This window comes from Chiloscyllium punctatum, chromosome 8 (assembly GCF_047496795.1).
Source record: "Chiloscyllium punctatum isolate Juve2018m chromosome 8, sChiPun1.3, whole genome shotgun sequence".
In the NCBI taxonomy this organism is placed as follows: domain Eukaryota; kingdom Metazoa; phylum Chordata; class Chondrichthyes; order Orectolobiformes; family Hemiscylliidae; genus Chiloscyllium; species Chiloscyllium punctatum.
In genome coordinates this window covers 95,178,162-95,200,362 of record NC_092746.1, presented here as the reverse complement: position 1 = coordinate 95,200,362, position 22,201 = coordinate 95,178,162, and the positions used below count along the sequence as shown (strand labels likewise).

The following is a 22,201-nucleotide window of genomic DNA, read 5'->3' as shown; positions in this document are numbered from 1 at the left end:
TGGTGCATGTATGGAATGAGCTGCCTGAGGAAGTGGTGGTGGCTGGTACAATTGCAACACTTAAAAGGAATCTAGATGAATATATGAATAGGGAGGGTTTGAAGGGATATGGGCTGGGTGCTGTTAAGTGGGACGAGATTAGGTTGGAATATCTGGTTGGCATGGATGAGTTGGACTGAGGGGTCTGTTTCCATGCTGTATATCTCTCTTTACTTTCCATTCAAGTATAAACTACATAATGTGTGAAGTATCATGCTATTGCAGCTCCTATCCACCATGAACATGATAACTGATAATGTCAAATGATAACGACTTCAGTTTCTTGTAGAAAAGACCACACTGAACTCTGTCTTTAATTTTTGTTTTGGAATCTCACTGTGTTTGGGTTTGGGTTTCTCATTGGTATTTCATAGAAGCAATCATCGTTTCAGAAATTTGTGTATTTATTCTAATTATTGAATAAGGTCACTAATCCATTTATGTCGACTTGTGATGTTTACCTGCCATGATGCAAAATAATTGACATTCATTTGTCTTTTGGAAAGGTCAGTTTGTGAACTTTTTAGGTGTGCAGAAGTATTTGGTGTTTCAAATTTGTGTTTATAATGCCAGCCACACACTTTAGTCAGGATGAAAGTACTGGAGAACTTTAGTTGAGTTTGTAGCCTCTTGATACTGATCACCTCAGGTTAGTATACTTTCCAAGGCCATGAGATGTTTGAAAGGTGATTTATCATGTTGCCTATCTATCACTAATTTAATGGTTTAAAATCATGCAGTTTTTATATTATTTTCCCTTCACTGCCCCCCTGAGATTTAACAGCTTATTTACATTACCCTTTCAAAAAAATCTGCAGGTTTTGATAAAATGCATTCATTACTTCATCTTCAGTCTTAGTTATTACACCGTAATAGTGTCCTGCACTGGCAATTTCTGGATTTTTCCTTTATTAACGAAGAGCTGTTCAGTTGTTATACCTTTATCTCTTCTCATTGACCTCTCATGTACAGTGTAAATCTCATTGGAAACCAGCTGTATACCAGAAACATATGGCCATTAGTGACAGTAGTAATGACACTTCATGTTTGTTGTGGTTTCATTTGTGCTTTGTAAAACTATAAGTCAACATATCCAAGTGGACTATAGGGTTGCTCTGTCATTAGAGAGAGACGACTGGGGGTAAGTTTAACCTGAGGGGTCACTGTGCCTTGGACAAGGAGTGATGCTGACAAGCTGGGATCTTCTTGGTGACCTCAGCTGAGATGGGAATTGAACCCACACTGATCCACTTGATTGAAGTTTAACCAGGTAATTGGTATTTCAACCTTTGTCAGTGTGTGAACTCTGATCATAGAAGTATTAAGCAATAGTGCCTTTTGCTGACCTAACTGCTTTAAAATGATTGATTATTGATATTTTGCATCTTTGTTGACATTTGTATAGAGTGTAAAAAGTTTCTGGCAACTTATTACGATATAAGCAGGCTGTCATGTTAGTGTTTTGAAGTCTGACAGTAAAAGTGATTGACCTGACATTTGGACAAAAACAGACAATTCTGTAAATCCATAAGATTCAAAGGTTCCTATATGTACTTTACATTTATTCTGAAACATTATTTCAAATTATACTTTAAGACCAATAATACGATGCACTTTCCTGTGATTTCACCTAAATAGGGTGGCACGGTAGCTCAGTGGTTAGCGTTGCTCCTCACAGCGCTAGGGACCCAGGTTCAGTTCCTCACCTCAAGCAAGTGTCTATGTGGCGTTTCCTTTGGATGCTCCAGTTTCCTCCCACAATCCAAAGATGTGCCGCTCAGGTGAATTGGTCATTCTAAATTGCCCATAGTGTTAGGTGCATTAGTCAGGGGTAAGTACAGGATTGGGGAATGGCTCTGCTGGGGTTACTCTTCAGCGGGTCGGTGGTGGACTTGTTGGGCCAAAGGGCCTGTGTCCATACTGTAGGGAATCTAATCTAGATTGGACTGCAAAAACTTAATCACTTTTGCACAGTTCAAGGAATTGTAGATCTTTTTTTTTAGCAATAAAGGTTTTCTTTGTTCATTCTGTACTAATATCTTTTGTTTAAATAATATTTCCACTTAAACATAAAATTAACATTCTCATCTCTCTGCATACAGGTCCTGAAGGTCTTGGATTTAGCATAACATCACGGGATGTTCCTGTTGGTGGTTCAGCACCAATTTATGTGAAAAACATTCTTCCCAAAGGTGCAGCTATCCAAGATGGCAGACTGAAGGCAGGAGACCGGCTTCTCGAGGTGAATGGATTTTCTGTTTGTTAATATTCAATTGTGGATGTTGGTGCCTCTGGCTGGGCCAACATTTATTGACCTTTCCTAGTTGCATGTGAGGAGGTGGTGGTGAGTTGTCATCTTGAACTGCTGTAGTTCATTTGGTGTAAGCAGACCCACAATGCTGTTAGGAAAAGAGTTCTAGGATTTTGACCCTTCCCTTTTTAAAACTGTGCTCACAGATGACTTGCACTGAAGATAAATGTGTACTGGGAGAACATCAAGCATGCTCATCATTCTGTAGGTGGAGCTAATGCACTGAAATAGCATGTCCAAAACTCGAAAATGGAACTGAAGTGTGCTTGGCCTGAAATGCTTGCTATATTATCTTAGCAGCTTTGCATTTAGCAGCAGTGGCTTTGTCTTGTATGATTGAAGGTTGTCATTATTTTGTGCTTGTGTACCAGCAGATGTTTCTTTTATGAAAAAAAATATTTTTTGTTTTTCATTTTTGCTGTAATTAAGCTTTAAATTTGTATTGCTTGTAAAAAGATTTGTGCTTTGAAATGAAACATAACCTCATATTACTACTGGCTACAAGATAAAAGATACTGAGTGAGAGCAAATTTGAAAAGAAATGAACCTTTGTTTTAAAATTATTTAGCAATGGAAAGCAGCTACTGGCCTTGGAGCCTTCAATTTATGTTTATAATTAACTGTGCACTTTTGGTGCTGGTCACTGTAACTCTGCTTGCTTGAGCAGAGGAAAATATGCAGTGATGTCAGTCTATTTTGCAGTTAAGTTATGCAGCTGTATGTTGCAAAATGATCTAATCAGGGTAGCTATTACCCTGTAGGTTGGCTTTGATGCACCCGATTTCAACATCAGGCTTGCACGCTGAGCAAATGTCTTGGACCCTATGTTTTAAATGTCCCGTAAGGCCAATTTCTCACCAGAGAATGGCCCTGAGCATCTCTCTTTTAGCTCTGAAAAGGGCTCGGTGCACTTCAGTAAGGTATTTCAAAAATTGGAGTGACAGGTAAGTCTCGACGAAGCTACAAAGCAGTAGCGCATGAGTGATATTTGCTACAGACCACCTGCTGCCATCAAGCCAAAAATAATTCTACCTATCTCACAAATGAGTGATGTAGTATGTGAATTCCAGTGCTAATGTGATGCCACCTATGTTAGCCATATAGAGTCATAAAATCCATACTGTGTTGAAGCAGACTATTTGGCCCATAAGGAGTTCACACTGACCCTTCGAAGAGCATCCCACCCAGACTTACCCACCTATCCTGTCCCTGTAACCCTACATGGGCGGCATGGTGGCACAGTGGTTAGCACTGCTGCCTCACAGTGCCAGAGATCCGGGTTCAATTCCCACCTCTGTGTGGAGTTTGCACATTCTCCCAGTGTCTGCATGGGTTTTCTCCTGGTGCTCCGGTTTCCTCCCACAATCCAAAAATGTGCAGTTTAGGTGAATTAGCCATGCTAAATTGCCCGTAGTGTTAGGTGAAGGGGTAAATGTACGGGAATGGGTGGGTTGCGCTTCAGTGGGTCAGTGTGGACTTGTTGGGCCAAAGGGCCTGTTTCCACACACAGAACATAGAACAATACAGCGCAGAACAGGCCCTTCGGCCTATGATGTTGTGCTGAACATTTGTCCTAGTTTAAGTACCTATCAGTGTACCTATCCAATTGCCGCTTAAAGGTCACCAATGATTCTGACTCTGCCCCTCCTACAGGCAGCGCATTCCATGCCCCCACCACTCTCTGGGTAAAGAACATACCCTGACATCCCCCCCCCCCCCCCCATACCTTCCACCCTTCACCTTAAATTTATGTCCCCTTGTAACACTCTGTTGTACCCGGGGAAAAAGTTTCTGACTGTCTACTCTATCTATTCCCCTGATCATCTTTATAAACCTCTATCAAGTCACCCCTCATCCTTCGCCGTTCCAATGAGAAAAGGCCTAGCACTCTCAACCTATCCTCGTATGACCTATTCTCCATTCCAGGCAACATCCTGGTAAATCTCCTCTGCACCCTCTCCAAAGCTTCCACATCTTTCCTAAAATGAGCCGACCAGAACTGCACACAGTACTCCAAATGTCGCCTTACCAAGGTCCTGTACAGCTGCAACATCAACTCTCAACTCTTGAATTCAATCCGGTAATTCAATACACTGTAAGTAATCTAATCTAATCTACGTTTCTTATGACTAATGCACCTAGCCTGCAAATCCTTCGACACTATATGGGCAATGTGGCATGGCCAATCCACCTAACTTGCACACTTTGGACTGTGGGAGGAAACCCATGCAGAGACTGGGCGAATGTGCAAATTCCACACTGATCATCGCCCAAGGGTGGAATCAAATCCGCTGTGAGGCAGCAGTGCCCGCCACTGTACCACTCCATATGTCCAAAGCACTGGTGAACCAAATCAAACAGCATATCCTTTGAACTGTTTGCATCAGACAAGGTACTAACCATATCTACTTAGTCCATTCATACATAACTTGCAACACAGTGCCCAACAGAAAATGGAATTCCATGGTTGGTCTATGTTTGCTGGATTGTTTGAATGTATGAAGAACCATTTTAGCAAATGATTTTGAATGGAGCTTCCACTGTAGCACACTTGCATGTACTGGAAGATGCTTATATTAATTGCTGAGAGTAAGAACATACATGTGCGTTTTTGAACTTAAGCATATCGATGGCAGCCATTTGCTGATTCACTTCTGAGGGCAATTCATTGACTAATTGGAACCAACTTGCCTGATTTAAAATCTAAACAAAGCCAGGCTAACAATTGATCATCATTGGCTGAAATGTCCTCCATGGCAACACATTTACCATTGACAATCTGTTTGCCAGCATTCATCATTCTCCTCTGTAAATTATGGCTGTCCCTCGAATTGGTATTCTTGCAAATTATCCTATTGAATGCAAGACGAAAAAACTTTGACAAAATGTCTTTTTTTTTCAAATTCAAGTTCTGTACTACCAAAGGATTTTTTCCTTCATCTAGCCTTACGTAGTTGTAATATTTGTAATGTAGTATGCTTTCCTGTTGTTCCTGTTCTACAAATTTCTGTTTGTTGTTTTTAGTTTTTATTCTCCTCTGCAATTTGAGCTTTTTTTTGGTTGTTGTTTGGTTCTCATTGGTTCTTCCTCTCCATTAACTATGTTCATGTTTGATAAGCCACAATATGGCAGGATTGGTTCAGCCTTCCCTGACCCTTTTTTCCCTCAGTAGCCCTCTTTCCAGGAGTAGCCAATAGATCAGGTTAGACAGGTAGTGAGGTTATTGAATTGTAATTGAATTTTGGAGAGGTGGTGATGTTGTGGTAATTTCACTGGACCAGTGTTTTAGGGACTTGGCTTCAAATCCCATGTTAATAGTGCACTTTGAATTCAATAAAAATAGACAACTAGCTCAATTGTGAACATGTACCAGTGCTTATTGCCATAAAACCAATTTCAGTCACTGATGTCCAGTAGGAAAGGAAATCTATTCTGACATGGTCTGTTCCACATGTGACTTGTGATTGACTCTTCGCTGCCTCTGAGTTATAATGCCAGTAATGCGTACATCCCGTGTATGAATAAAAAGGCTTCAACTTGGATCTGTTTATAGAGTCATAGAGATGTACAGCATGGAAACAGACCCTTTGGTCCTACCTGTCCATGCTGACCAGATATCCCAACCCAATCTTACCAGCACCTGGCCCATATCCCTCCAAACCCTTCCTATTCATATACCCATCCAAATGCCTCTTAAATGTTGCAATTGTACCAGCCTCCACCACATCGGCTGGCAGCTCATTCCATACACGTGAATAGGTTGCCCCTTAGATTTCCTTTATATCTTGCCCCTCTCACTCTAAGCCTATGCCCTCTAGTTCTGGACTCCCTGACCCCAGGGAAAAGACTTTGTCTATTTATCTTATCCATGCCCCTCATAATTTTGTAAACCTCTATATGGTCACCCCTCAGCCTCTGACGCTCCAGGTAAATCAGCCCAAGCCTGTTCAGCCTCTCCCTGTAGCTCAAATCCTCCAACCCTGGCCACATCTATTCACTTATCTAGTATTATGGCGTGCAATATTGCAAAGTGAGGGAATTCTGTCAGACTGAAATTCTGACCTTAGATTGATGAAGTTCAGGAGTTGGCCAAATACATCAAAAGATTGAGCTGCAAAGCAAACTTCAAGTATATCGAGCTGCCAATTTAAGGGATTAACTCAAAATGTTTGGGAATTAAATGGAGATCCTATCCATCTTGGTATTTGAGTTTTGCTTTAGCTGATAGAAGATCAAAATTGGTTGTGTAAGTAGCCTGAGGCAGTTACAAATATTAAACAGTCTCAGAATATCACTGTGAAGAGAATTTTTAAAAATGCTTTTGAAGTGTTGGACAGTCATTCCATAAATAAATAAAAAACATAATAAGAGTCAAAATTAGGTTTTATTATCATATGTATTCAAGTACAGGGATACAAGAAAAGCGTGCAAAATTGCCATTCCTGGCACCATCTGAGGTACAAAGGTACCTCATTACAAAATCTTAGATACAAAGTAGAAAAAAATTATATATTTTACACTCTCAACAATGCAGCCCATATAAAGTAGAAAAAAATGTTACAAGTTCCTCCATGCTGGGCTTCTCTACTGTAAGACTCCCAGCCCAAAAAAAACCCCACACTGGCTCATTATTGCCCACACTTGACATTGCCGCAGATGCTGGGGATCCTCGGCCTGCCTGATGTTACCACCATCTCGGGCTGCCTGATCTCTTGCTGCAGATGCCAGGAGACTCCTCTCGCCACAACACTTGCTCAATCTTCTCCACGCTGCACAGACTTGTTCTCCACAGAAGCTAAGTTCATCAAACTAAGGAAAAAGCGAAGTGAAAGAAGAAGAAAAAGTACAGCAGATGGAGCAGATGAGCTTCAGGCAGGAGCCCACATGATGGGCTGTGACTCGGCCACCCTTAGAGATGTTCTTTTCTTTTTAGAGCAAGTTTCTCTTTTATGCTTTGCACAGAATCTCAATTACTTGAGCTATGTGCTACCAATGCAGTTGCTTGTTCCTGCAGAGCCTCACTCAGCTGGTCTTGCATTTCTGCTCTTTACTTGTGTTCTGTTATCTTGTCAGGATTTAGGGGATTGGCTGGAAATCAAGTAGTGGTTCAAATCATTTTGAAGTGTTGAAACTGAAAATGGAGCCTAGTTATTTTAATCAGATTTTTCCTTTGACGCTAGCAGTTTTGAGAATTGCAAATAATGCAATATCAAACAGAAAATGTCTTATCAATGTTCATTTAAATGGAAGTGATGTAATATTAAACTTGCACCTAAATAGTGGCCACTTTAACTGCAACAGCTCATTTAATTATCAACAGTTTTCAAGCAAAATGTGAAAAATATGCTAAAGTTGTAAATAATTCCTTTGAGAGCTATCATGATTCTGTTTTCCTGTAAGAATATAGGCATACAGCAAACTTTGTTTGAACCAGCACCTTATCAAGTGGCACGCTTGATAAACTGGCAAAAAATTATATACCACTAGTACTGTGATATCCAAGTATTTATACTACAGGTAAAGTATAACAGTGATGTCTATACCCACTGATTTGTGTTTATGCTGCTAACTGTGTTCTACATTGGCTTTAAGAGTTGTGTTTTTGTTTTTACAAAGATTTTTGAGGGATGTTGATGTCGTGAGACTTCACTTGGTCATGGTTTACTCTGGTTAAACATACCTCTTGATTAGCTGGAATGTTTAATTAACTCATCCCATCGATGTCAGTTAATGAAACATTTCCTGTAACAAACTCTGGATTTCCAGCTTATCTTGAGAAGGTAGCACTTAAGAAATATGTAGTTCTGTTTACATTTCCAATTTTGGTGTTTCAGCCTTGGAAAAATTGATGTGATAAATCTCTAGAATAGACTGCAGGCACTCTTCATTTTCTAACCTGGTCAAGATAACTGGTGGTGAACTGTGATTCATAGTTGGTGACAAATTGAGAGGTTGCCAATCTGGAATGTAGCTCATAGCATCTGTAGAGGTGGGATCTCAGCTGAACCACTGGAGTTTCCAACTGGTCACTATGATTTATGGTGAACAAGACCTCAATGAATCAGGTAGAGAAATGGGCATCAGAATCTTCTTATGTTGACTTAGTTCCATTTTAGTTCCACATGTCTGTCAGAAGTAATTTCAAAAGAAGATCACAAATTTTGGTAGCTGTTAACCTCACTGCATTTAATGTCTTGCCCAAATGTTTTATTTTTACTTTTGTTGTGGACCTGGGATCAAAGTTAATAATGACTTATTGTTGTGGTTTCAGGTGAATGGTGTAGATCTAACTGGAAAAATACAAGAGGAGGTGGTGACGCTGCTGAGGAACACCAAGATGGGCGGCACTGTCAGTCTGTTGGTCCTCCGGCAGGAAGAAACCTTCCTCCCTCGGGAACTGGTGCGTAGAATATCTGACAAATTAGAGATATACTTGAATAACTGCAAACTGTTTATCTGCTGTGTAGTTTTTGATGGCATCCATCTTGAAACATTGGGTGGTTTGCAGTTGATGCATCATTCTTTTTGTTGCCATATTACAATTCTGGGATCTGCCCTTCGCTCTAGCTTTTGTGTCTTAAAGCCAGGTCAAAGCATTATACCTAAAGTGGATTTTAGAGTTCATTTCTTATCCCGTCTTTCCATCATTCTGACATGCTGCAAGGGTTTGATCAAAGCTTCCTCGAGGGCTACTTACTGAGGATGTAAAACTTTGTATCAGGTGACCAATGATAAATCTCCAAACTTGTGAACACAATTTTTTTTTGTTGCAGACAGAATTTGTTGTGATGGGGTTGATTATGTATGTGTACAGTTCACCTATTGCCAATGCAGTAATCGAATACTCAACTGTCGTTGAAGTAGCCACACACACATTGCAGAATTCAAAATTGTTGTAACTATTTTGGAAAGCAGCCAAGATTTCAATTTTGTTTTAAATTCTGCTATTAAAAAGAAAGGGACGTGCTAAAATTGCTTCATGACATGTACCAAAATTAATAGTGTAAGAACAACAACAATACATTGATTTAAAAGCACAAGTCAAACGTACATATTTTCTTCAGAAATGAACTTATCAAGTGTTACAACACGGCGGTGAACTCTTCCGTTAATTAAACCAAATACCCAGAAAAGCTCACTTCACCGTGTTATCAGTTAAACAGAGAGCTCTCAAATTCCACTACATAAAGAAAATAATATCAATTGATTCTTTAACTCTAAAAGTGAACATTTAACAACAACTATTCACAAATCTTTGCCTGCCTTTCTCTTCACTACTTATTAACTGTCCCCAACTCTATAACAATATACTGTTTTAACAAAACATTTATTCAATTTACATTAACTTAAGTTCAAAGCCATACAGCAGCTGTCCTCTTCGGTGCCTGTCATTTTTCAGCTGAAGATCTCCTGGGGTCATCGTCTTTCCTTTTACTGTGAAGATGTTTCAAATGAAGAAGATACCCTTGATAGAGTGTTTCAATCTTTTGGCGCTCTCTCTATCTCTCTATCTCTATCTCTCTATCTCTCTCTCTCTCTCTCTCTCTCTCTCTCTCTCTCTCTCTCTCTCTCTCTCTCTCTCTCTCTCTCTCTCTCTCTCTCTCTCTTGATGGCAGTTACTCTGTCTGGCTTTCAAAGTGTCTGCATTTTTATATCCCCAACATCAGATCATCTCAATGGCTTGATGTTGGCAAAATAATAAATTCAAACTTGAATGAGTTTTAATATCCTGGGGCATAATTTAAACTGATTTGCCAAAACATCAACCAACTCTGGTATCCATTTCACGGCCAAATGTTACATATTTTCAATTTTCCAGTACACTCTGAGACTCCTAGCTAGTCATATGACAGGTGCTTGTAAGCTCTCAGTTCAAAACAGCATTCACTCTCTCGTAAAGGTACAGTACACACCTTCAACGTCATAACACCTTCATTTCCTAGACTTTATATAAGTGATGTGAAGTAATGGAAATCCAAGTGTGTTTCTGCACAAAAGCCATTCTTGTATATTAATATAAATAGAAATGCACAAGCAATTTCATTTCAAAGGGTCTCAACCTCACGGCTGTCTTCTTTATATTTATTTCATGGAATGGCAGGATTAGCAAGGGTTGTGGTGGGGTTGGAGTTGACATGAAGGACTGAGGGAATTGTTCTATTTTGGATCTCCCACCTCTGACTTGCTGTCTGTGCTGTCTCCCTTTGGCCAGGATGAAATAGTCTGAGCCAAAGATTTGTGTTTGCCATTTTTTGTGCTAGTGGATGAAAAATATGCTTTTCAGAGCAGTACATACCCCCCTGCCAATAATTACTCCCCCTGAGATACAGTATGCTGCTATTGTGAGCCACTCCATCCAGCAGCACAGCTGAGAACCACTGAAACCTCCCTATGGAATCCTCAATCACGAGTCCCACCCAAAGCTGGGATTTGAATCTCTTTCATTCACATGGATTTCCAGAACTGGAGTTCCACAGCTGCTGTACTGAACTATGTACTTTAATGAATTCTTTTGTCTGCTGCACTGATTTTCATTTTTTTTTAATTATTTGAATTTGAGAATGTACTTACAGTCCTATCAATTTCCATTTGCATTTTAAGCAGCTTGCATATTCATTTTACTACCAAGATTTTTAAAAATTAAAGAAATGAATGAAAGTTCTTAATTTTGTTCTATCAAACTTAAAAGAATTGTTACTTGCAGTCACAAACTTGTGACAATTTTTTATTGCTCAAATTGATTTTTTGTTTGACACTGTTTTATAGTAAGTTTTTTTAAGTTATAAATAATAAAGTGAAGATAGTCAATTAACACTAAAACAGTATTATTTTCATATTTTAAATATATGGGAAGAAGAACGTTGTCTCCAATTTTGGATTGATGCTGGAGGAAGAGAGTAGCATTTGTGTCTGAGTCTGTAATCAGAACCAGTTTGTCTGAGCAATATTGCAGTCTGTGTCAGATGACCAGAACTTGAAAATAATTTGATAATTTCTACAGAAGTAGTGTTTGATGATTTGAATACTATTGGGAAATGTTGAAAGCATTTTGCTTTCAACTTTGAGACACATGCATTTCATTGAAATCACACTCCAATTCCAGATCTGATGACTGCAGCAAGTTATACAGCCATTTCTAGTTGAAGGAAAGCTTCCATTTAAGTCAAATGCTTGATATTTTACTTGGTTTTGATTTGAAGTGCAATTTCTTATTCAAGTTCATTGAATCCTTGTGAAATTGATTGGCAGATATTCAAGTCTTGGTTAAGCAATTCTAATGCCTTCTCAGTGCATATTTAAGGCCATTGCCCTTCATGTGTCATTGAGTCATGGAGCATGGAAACAGATTCGTTGGCCCAATGCCTTCATGATGATCAGGCTCTCTAAACTGAATTAGTCCTATTTGCCTGTGTTTGCCCATATCAGTCTAAAATGTTCCTATCCATATACCTGTCAAAATGTCTTTTAAATGTTGTAATTGTACTTGCCTCTACCACTTACTCTGGCAGCTCTTTCCACACATGCATCTCCCTCTGTGTGGAAACGTTGGCCCTCAGGTCTATTTTAAATCCTTCCACTCTCGCCTTAAACGTGTGCCCTCTAGTTCCCCACACTGGAGAAGAGACCTGGGCTATTTGCTATATGTGCCTCTCATCATTTTATAACTCTCTATTAAGTTACCCTAAGCCTATCCAGCCTCTCCTTATAATTCAAACCTTCCAGTCTCGCAAATATCTTTTGAAAATCATTTTTACACCCTTCTCAGTTTAATAACATTCTTCCGACAGAGGTGACCAAATTTTATGCAATACTTCATATGTGGCCTCACCAATGTCTTGTACATTGTAACATGACAGTCGAACCCCTATACTCAGTGCTCTGACCGATGAAGGCAAGCATGCCACATGCCACCTTCACCACCCTGTCTACCTGTGATGCCACTTCCAGGAACTGTCTCTCCAACAATTTGCTCACCACTGATGTCAGGCTCACCGGCCTATGCTTCCGTGGCTTTTCCTTACAGCCTTTCTTAAATAATGCCACACCATTAGCCACTCTCCAGTCTTCTGGCACCTCACCAGTGGCTAATGATAAAACAAATATCTCTGCTAGGGTCCCTGCGATTTCTTACCTAGTTTCCTTAAATGTCCTGGGATACATTTGATTAGAGCCTGGGATTTATCTACCTTTTGTGTTTTAAGGCCTTCAGGATCACCTCTTATATAATGTGGACTGTTTTCAAGACATCACTATTTATCGGTACCAATGTATATAACGACCTCTGGTTTCTCACGCTCCTCTTTGAGAATTTGCTCTGTGACATCTTGACCTTGGCACCAAGGAGGCAATACACAATCTTGAAACCTTGCTTGTGTCTTCAGAAGCACTTGCCTGTGCCCCTGACTAGAGACTCCCCTGTCACAATTGCCTGCTGGGACTTTGGCTCTGCTGTAAAGCAGGATATTGCAATTATGGTGCCAAAGACCTGGCTGCTGCTTGCTATTTTTGCCTGAGAGGCTATCTCCCCTCACAGTATGCAAAACGGTACACTTGTCTGAGGGCAGGATAGCTGTGGAAGATTACTGCATTACCTGTCTACCTCTCCTGACTGTCACCCATCTACCTGACTGAATCTGTCGGGTGACCGCCAACCTGAAGCTACGATCTATCTCACACTCTGCCTCTTGCTGGCTGCAGTCTGTTTTTTTAAAAAAAGGAAAACTTTTAAAATTAAAAAGCCTCTTGGGGCTTTTCTTCCCATTATAATAATTGGTCTCAGCTATAAAACAGAGAATGTGTAGGATGCCTGTGAAAAGATTGGAACACGAGTTGCCTCTGTCACTGTTTTGTACATCTGTGTAGTATGCATGCAAATGCCTTCTATGTCATGTAGTTTTATTCTTTGTTATCTCTATTTCTAGAAAAAAGAATCAAGTCAGATGCAGGCACCAAGCGAATTGGTAAGAGTTCTACGTTCTAAGACACACATTAAATCAGAAAGTAGTCTTGTTGATTCATGATCTGATGCATTTGGTGATGGGCAGTTTGTATTTCTTAGAGTGCTGAGCATGATAGCTGAAATTGGAATGCTTTACTAAATTGTTGCATCAATTTATCTTCCCTGGCTTAAAAATATGTTGTTCCATCCAATATTTGGTTGCAGAAATCTATCAGATCACTCACACAGCTAAATAAAAAGACTATCAATAGAAGCATGGGATTGAGAGTACATTTGCCCAAAGAATTTTTTTCAACAGCAGCTTCAGGCATCAGTGAGATCTGTGTGTATGTGAAAAACTACTGCCATTGTAGGTATGTTGTGTAGGGAGCAGCTAGTCTCTTTTCAGATCAAGACCTGTTCTATTTCAAATCCTTTGATATTGAAAATTTCTAAACCATCTGGAGTGTAATATATACCTGAAGTATCTGAAAGTGATTTACTAAAGCAGAATGCAACAGCATGTGTGGTAGATGCATGACCTATATAGTTCAACAATGGTGCAATTAAGAGGCATTAAAAATTGCTTTGTAAATGTCATTGTCTATGAAAGCATCTTTATGTGAAAATAGCTTGTTATGGTAATTACCTTTAGGTGCTTAATTTGCAAATATCTTTTAATTATTTTTTCCCAACATACAGAATAGAACTTTGGTGAGACCACAGCTAGAGTACTGTGTGCAATGGGTTGCCACATTATAGGAAAGATGTTAGTGCACTGGAGGTGGGGTGCAAAAGAGAATCATCAGGATGCTGCCTAGGAAATTTAAATTATGAAGAAAGATTGGATGAACTTGGGTTGTTTTCATTGGATCAGAGAAGACTGAGGGGCGAGGTGATTGAGGTAACAGGATTATGAGGGACATGGACACATTGGAGAAGGAGCAGTTGAAGGGTCAGTCATGAGGTGACATAGGTTCAAGGTGAGGGGCAGGAGTTTGGTGGATGTGAGGAAAGGTTTTTTTTTACTCAGAGGGTAGTGATGGTTGGGAATGCGCTACATGGGAGGAATTGAAGAAGTGAGTTGTCTCACACCCTTTTAAAAAGTACCTGGAGAAGCATGTGGCATATTGTAACATAGAGGGTTGTGGACCAAGTGCTGGTAAACAGGATTAGGTTGAAACTCAGATGTTCCACCTATGTCAGTGCAGACTTGGTGGGCCAAAAGACCTCTTCTGCTGTATATAATTCTATGCAGTAAAGCAAATAGGACAAGAGTAATCGAAGAATGGTGACAATAATTATTAGTTGATCATTGTTTCCTTCTATTCTTCCCATCATTCCATGTCCCCAAACTACCATCCTACGGTCCCTCTCGTGGACCATCACCTGAATCAAAGATGTGCCGTGTGACATGTTCAGTCATTCAGATGGATAGAAGTGTTTACGTACCATTTTTGTTGACTGTCTCTGAATATTTACTGAATTGGGAAATGTATTCAAAGGCTCCACAGTTTGATCTGCTGCTATAGTTGTAAATGTTGTTTAAAAAGAAACGTACCTGCCATAGTAAACTCCGAGAATTGGGGGAGATGTTTTGCCACCTAAATTCAAAACATATTTTTTTAAAATAAGGAGCAGGAAGACCACTTTGCTTTTTAAAGGAATTATCACTTTTAAGTCCAATATAAAGGAATAACTTAATTTCATTGAAATAATTTACTTTTACTCATGGTCAGTTGAACTTTTTATCATTGTTCATTGTTTCACTGCTTGGAAATACTGGTGAATAGAATGCATCAATTCTGGGGAACAAATTACTATGTTGAGTGAAATTGAGAGATCATCAATGTTTCCTCAGATTCGCTACCTGGAAATTAGTGCAGGTCCTGAAGCTAGATTATTGTGCTGAGATAATGTAAATGTGACAAAGGCTATCTTTGCTTCTTCCCAGCATTTTGATGATGACTAAGAATTATTTCAAAGTTATAGAAAATCCCAGTTGAACTTCATAGATACTATAGAGACATAACAAACATTTACTGACTTACTCAGGTAACTTAAAAGATATCGAGAAAAGCTATTGTTCTCCTGTGCATTGCTGGCTTGTGGTCAGAGCATAATTAAGATTGTGAGCTACTAACCAGCCTGACCTGATTACAAACAAAACCCCACTGCTGAAGTTACTCCATGTGAGGAATTGATCTCAAAGCGTTGGCAGCATGTTAGGTGGACAGCTCAGTGGTTAGCACTGCTGCCTCACAACGCCAGGGTCCCAGGATCAATTCCAGCCTCAGAAGACTGTCTGTGTGGAGTTAGCACATTCTCCTCGTATCTGCATGGGTTTCCTCCGGCCGCTCCTGTTTTTCCCACAGTCCAAAGATTTGCATGTCAGGTGAATTGGCAATGCTAAATTGTTCATAGTGTAGGTTAGGTGCATTAGTTATGGGAAATCTAGAGCAATAGGGCAGGGGAATGAGACTGGGTAGGATACTCTTCGGAGGGTCGATGTGGGCTAGTTAGGTCAAAATAGTCTGTTTTCACACTGTAGGGATTCTGTGATTCTAAGATTCTATGAAATTCTGAGGGAAATTGGTTGTAAGTCATACTTGCCTCTTCACTAGGAATTAGTATGTGATTTACCTCATGGAGAAATAAATGATTGGCTTTTTAAGAAAAAGAAGACATTGTCACTTTAATATTTGACTCAATCTATGAAATATTGCCATAACAAATTCATGTAGATTACTTTGCACCAACAGTATTTTGGTAGCCACAGAACAGTGATGTATCCTTGGGTGTTAATAGCTGACAGAAGAAAGTAATAGAGTTGCTTGATAGTATAGAGCTTTATTATTGCTGAAAAGAGAGATATGCCTTTGAATCTTTTCATTTTATACTTATCATGAGGTGAGGGTGTTGATTGGTTGGCAAATGGACTTGAAATGGTCGAGACATTATATTAGAGAAATAATCATCTTGGGCAGAATAAGTTGTTGTTCCCTTTGAAATTGGGTAGTCTTGCAATTCTGCCCTGATGAATGCAAAGTGAAAGCTTTGGTAATCATGTCTTGAGAGCAAGATGAAAATAGCGTATCAAGATTTGTTTGCACGTTTACCTTGTGTTATCTGTTGTGAATTATGTTTACTCTGATGAGCATTTTGTTCGGTATTAAATAGTAATCATTTTCACATCCACTGAAAAGCTTCTCTTTCTTTCCTATGTCCTTTTAAGTATCTCATCATTTGCTATATCTCGAAGGAACAGAAAAGAACTGCTTTAAGTCGATCTTGAAAAAAATAATACCTGTGTCATAATGCCGCCTTTCTTAATTCATAGTAATAAATATAGTTCAGCGCATTATTGTACTTTAACATTTCATATCATCTTTAGCACATTTAAAGTATTTGCACACTTACTTTTTAAATGTAGTTAATGGGAAGTATTACCAATCAGTCTGGAGACCTTTGTTTAAATTATCAACGTTTTATATGTTGGCATTAAGCATTAAAATTTAACTTAGTGACTTTGATTTAAGCATTTTCAGTATTCTAGTATGATACCGTTAATAAATCATGGAAACCTTCACTCTAAATTCTTGCAATCAAAATTATTCTATGGGTATGAGTTCATTGTTTACTGCTCCAATCCGCAAGAAGTACAGAAAAGTGTGATTTGACCCCCCAGCAATGTATTGAATATGTTTTTCCTTTTGAAGAAATAGAATTAATATCTTTCAGATCATTTTTGTCCTTTACTGTAAAATACTCAATGTTATTGCTCCTGGTTTACTTACCTGAAATATAATTGCTTGATATAATGAATCATTGATGGGAGAACTTCGAAGCCGATTCTTTCACTTGAATTTGTCACTTAGAAACCAGAGTTTTAACCCTGTGACCACTGAAATCCCTTACAACTTCTAAAAAAAAATGTGAGCAATTGCTATTTTTCCATCCCTTGCACCCCTTAGTAAAGCCAGGGCATGCATAGTCAGTAGGAACTTGACCTGCATCTAAGACTACAGCCCTTGAGGAGCTGCATATAATCCTGTGGAGATACCATTTCAGTTTTTGCTTATCCTTTACTCTGCTCATTGTTGGAGATGGGACAGTACATCCCAGAAACCAGTAAAAGAACTGATTTTGTATTCCCCAAGTTATTAAATATTCAAGGTATCTGGTTGTTGGGAATTAAGTTCTCTGCCATGATTCTTCACCCAATAAGTTACCAATATCCTGCAATAAATTAAAATGAAGAACTGGGGATGCTGGAGATCTGAAACAAAAACAGAAATGATGTTCTGATGAAGAGTCTTGAGAAATAACTAGATTAGATTAGATTAGATTAGATTACTTACAGTGTGGAAACAGGCCCTTCGGCCCAACAAGTCCACACCGCCCCGCCGAAGCGTAACCCACCCATACCCCTACATCTACATTTACCCCTTACCTAACACTATGGGCAATTTAGCATGGCCAATTCACCTGGCCTGCACATCTTTGGACTGTGGGAGGAAACCGGAGCACCCGGAGGAAACCCACGCAGACACGGGAAGAACGTGCAAACTCCACACAGTCAGTTGCCTGAGGCGGGAATTGAACCCGCGTCTCAGGCGCTGTGAGGCAGCAGTGCTAACCACTGTGCCACCGTGCCGCCCACAAACTACTTTCTTCCCACAAATTCTGCCAGATTGACTGATAGCATTCCTGCTACTTTGTCCCCACTCATATGTGCACCTGCACACAGACACACACACTGATCTCTTTTTGCCACTTGCCCATCTTAAAGTGGTCATTGCTTGAGTTAAGTAAATTAAAGAGCATGCATACTTTCCAGAAACATGAGTAATTTAATTTGTCCAGTTGCTGCTTACACTGCCGTGCTAATTTCATGCTGGCATTCACTTCCTTGCCCCTCTTTCTTGCTATTCCACCTGAATTTATGCGAACACTCCTCTCCACTCTCCTAATCCATACCACCATTTTCCTCCTCTCACTGATGTTCTCCTTCCAGGCCAATTCATGTGAGCAATCTTCTATCTCCTCTGCTAAAACTCCTTTACCCCAACATCACCTCCAATTTGCACTGACCATTCTTCCACTTTTCAATATACTGTTCAACTTGCCTCCATTTCTTTCCAATACTAGCCCCCCATTTCCTGATGGTGTGTCCATAATTTCATGTTCTTCCTCTCATTACACACAGACATTTCTCCCCCTTCTTCCACCACCCTTCCCTCTGCAACGACTTTAAGTTGGCCCACAACCTTCCCCACTCATATTAACATAATGAGCACGAATTCCTGATCTCAGGAGAATTCTTCGCCATAGCACACAGTGAGGTATAAATGTCTTGTATTGAAGGAAACCTCTGATCCTTACCCTTAGTGGCCGACATGTGACTTCAGGTCCACAGCAATGTGGTTGACTAATAAGTCACTCAGTTGGATCAAATTGTTACAAAGTCTAAAAGGTGATAAAAAGGAATGATACCATGTAAACCAAGGCACCAGAAATGGTAAAAAGAACAACGAACCATGGATGCTAGAAACGAGAACAAAAATTTCTGGAAAAGCTTAGCAGGTCTGGCAGTATCTGTGGAGAGAAAGCAGAGTTAACCATGAGCAGCTGACAGGTTGGTTGTGGTAGCAGCCCATATGATGACAAGGCCACATGTGTGGGGGTTGGGTTTAAGGGCATGGGGAAAATGTGCCCAGGCCATAAAATTATTGAACTCAATATTGAGTCTCAAAGGCTGCAGGGTCCCCAGGTGGAAACTAATATGCCATCCTTACAGCTTGCACTGAACTTTGCTGGAGCACTGCAGCAAGTCTGAGATACAGGTGTTGGCCAGAGAACATGGAGGTGTGTTGAAGTGGCAGGCAACAAGAAGTTCAAGGAACACATAAGTGTTCTGCAAAGCGTTCGCCCAGTCTGCATTCCATCTCCCTACTGTAGCTGAGTAGAAGTATATAAAATAGCTCATTGAGTCTGCTCCACCACTCAGTGATTTTGGCAGATCTGATAATCCTCAATTCCACTTTTCTGTATTTTACCTATCACCTTTAATTCCTTTACTGATTAAATGTCTGTCTATCTGAGTGTTGAATGTACTTAAGGACCTACAGCAGAAAGTGAGGGAGACATACTTGAGCTCATCAAATAAAGCAGTAAGCATGGCTTCATGAAAGTGAAATTGTGTCTGACTAATTTATTTAGTTTTTTGAGGAAGTCTCAAGCAGAGTAGATTGAAGGTCACCAGTAGATATGTTGCATTTGGACTTCTAGAAAGCATTCAACAAGATATCTCACAAAATGTTAAGTCATAAAATAAGAGCCCATTGGTGTTGGAGTTAGTAATTTGGCATGGATTGGGAATTAGCTCATGGCAGGAAACAGCGAGTGGTTCTTTTTCAGATTCGCAACCTGTGATTAATGGGTTTACACAGATGGGTGCTGGGACTGCAACTGTTTATATAGTAATGACTTGGAGGAAGGAAGGGAATGTACTTCAGCCAGATTTGCAGATGACACAAAAACAGGCAAGGTGGACACTTAAGTGTTTATGGAGAGATACCGATAGATTTAGTGGAGATGTTTGCAAATGTGAGAAAATGTGGGAAAATGTGAAGGGAGATCAAAAGAATAGAGTATTAATTAAGTGGAGAAAAGTTGCAGAAAACTGCAATATAAGGGTCTGTGGACATTTGTGCATGAAACATAACCTGCTGCACATGTGTGCTAGCTATCAGGATGTCTAATGAAATATTGGCCTGTATTTCAAGGGGGTTGGAACGTAAAATTAGGGAAGTCTTACTGCAACTGTACAAGGTGCTGGTGAGACCACATTCGGACGATTGTGAGCAGTTTTGGTCCCCTTATTTAAGGGAGATATTTCTTTGGTGGTATTTCAGAGAAGGTGGCCTCGGAGGAGGAATTGTCTTATGAGCAAAGGCTAAAAAGGTTGGGACTCTACTTATTGGAATTTAGAAAAATGAGAGGTGATCCCATCATAACATCAACGATTTAGAAGGGAGTTGATGGTAAATGCAGAGGGTGTTTTCTCTTGTGAGACCGTCTAGGACCTGAGGCCATCATCTCAAAATAAAAGGGCACCAATTTAACACTGAGATGAGGAGGAATTTCTTTTCTAAGGGTTGAGTGACTTTGGAACTTCTTGCAACAGAGAGTTGTGGAGGCAGAATTTTTGTGTTTATTTAAAGCTGAGATAGAGAACATCCTGATCAGTTGTGGAATGACGAGTTATGGGGAAAGGGCAGGATAGTAGATGTGAGCAATGTCTGATCAAGTAACACTTTCATCACAAAAGTGCTAGAAAATGACCATCTGCATCAAGAAAGAATGCAACCATTGCCCATTGACATTCACTGATCTTATTATTGCTGAATGCTGCACTATTACCATCCTGGATGGTATCATTGACTGGAAATGGAACTGAACCAGGTGCACACATACTGTTGTTAGAAGAACATGTCAGAAGCAAGGAATCATGTGGTGTGTAATTCAGCTTTTGGCTCCCAAAGTCTGTCCAATATCTACTAGGCATGAGTCAGGAGTGTAATGAAGTTCTTCCCATTCGTCTGGATGAGTAAAGCACCAGCAACAGAGGAATCCCATGTCATTCAGTACAAAGCAGCCAGTTCATTGGCACCCCATCGAATATGTTCAGAATTGGTTCCCTCCTCCACCCGTGTACATTGACATCACTGTGCACTATCGACATGAACTCACCATGATATCTTAAATGCACCTTCCAGACCTATGACCTTCCTCTTCCAGGGGGACAGGGCATTAGGTATATGAGAACACCAGTATTTCTATGTTTTCCTCCACGTCAATATTTTGACCTGTAACTATATTACTGTGCTTCCACAGTCACGAGGTTAAAATGTGGAACTCTCTTCCTATAACACATGCACTGCATCAATTCCAGAAGGCCTTGCCACCACCTTCTGAAGGACAATCTGGGATGGACAATACAGGCTTAGCCCGCCAGTGATGTCCATACCCTATGAATGAATAAAAGCAAAAGGATTAATTATGGATCAGGTGTTACAAAGGTGCTATATTTCACCAAGCCCTGATTGGTTGGTATTTACATCTGTACTGTCATGAGTAATGATTACACAGCAAAGTTAATGGGTTTGCATAGTGGGTTGATATCTAGTACAAGATGGCAGGGATGATGGTGACGATTGTGAAGGAGATGAATTCACGGGAAGTTCCAGTACATTCTGCTTGTTTTCCAGTTGAGATGCTTAAGTGTGAGATTTGATATTTTTGTATCAGGTATTTTATTTTAAAAGGTGAAGATACATAATTAAGTAGTTCTGGTAATTGATTGCTACAGGTTGCAGTGTTGGAGTTCCACTGGGTTTTTCAACTTGATTCTGACAGACCGTCTTGAAGAAAGTATCAACAACATATAATTAGAAAGAGAAGTACCTTGAAATAGTAATTTTACATTGTGTGTGTAACACCTTTCTTCCCATTGATTTTAAGATGATTTAACAGGTACTGCTGTTTATCAGTGACAAAAGCTACACAATAAACACAACTTATTTTTAAAAATCACTTAATTTCTTTTCACACTTCTGAGAACTACCTTTCCTATCATCATTCGTCTTTTTATTTCTCAGTTAATTGCTCCTCCCAATCCCGACACCCATTGCTTGATACTCTACAACTTACTGGCAGAGACTTGGTATATTCTTAGAAAAACATTCAGTTTATTTCTTGTTGCTCTTATGACGTCCACAGAAGGGCATATCCAGGCACCCGTATCTGAAATTGTGTTTGGCAAATTTGTTCCTTGAGAATGTAGGGAGCAGTCTAGCTAAAGGTGAACCACTTTTCTATTTGGATTTTTAGAAGGCATTTTATCAAGG

General features: G+C 39.7%; 1 protein-coding gene across 6 annotated transcripts in view; it reads left to right on the top strand.

Annotated features, from left to right (window-relative positions):
• Positions 1-22,201, top strand: part of pard3aa (par-3 family cell polarity regulator alpha, a) — an 871,753-nt gene that overhangs the window by 551,093 nt on the left and 298,459 nt on the right. For all 6 annotated transcript variants that reach the window (XM_072576113.1, XM_072576118.1, XM_072576117.1 and 3 more), the window contains exons 10-12: positions 2,142-2,281; positions 8,622-8,750; positions 13,273-13,311. In XM_072576113.1, coding sequence (XP_072432214.1) covers positions 2,142-2,281; positions 8,622-8,750; positions 13,273-13,311 — 308 coding nt within the window. The remainder of the gene's footprint in view (positions 1-2,141; positions 2,282-8,621; positions 8,751-13,272; positions 13,312-22,201) is intronic.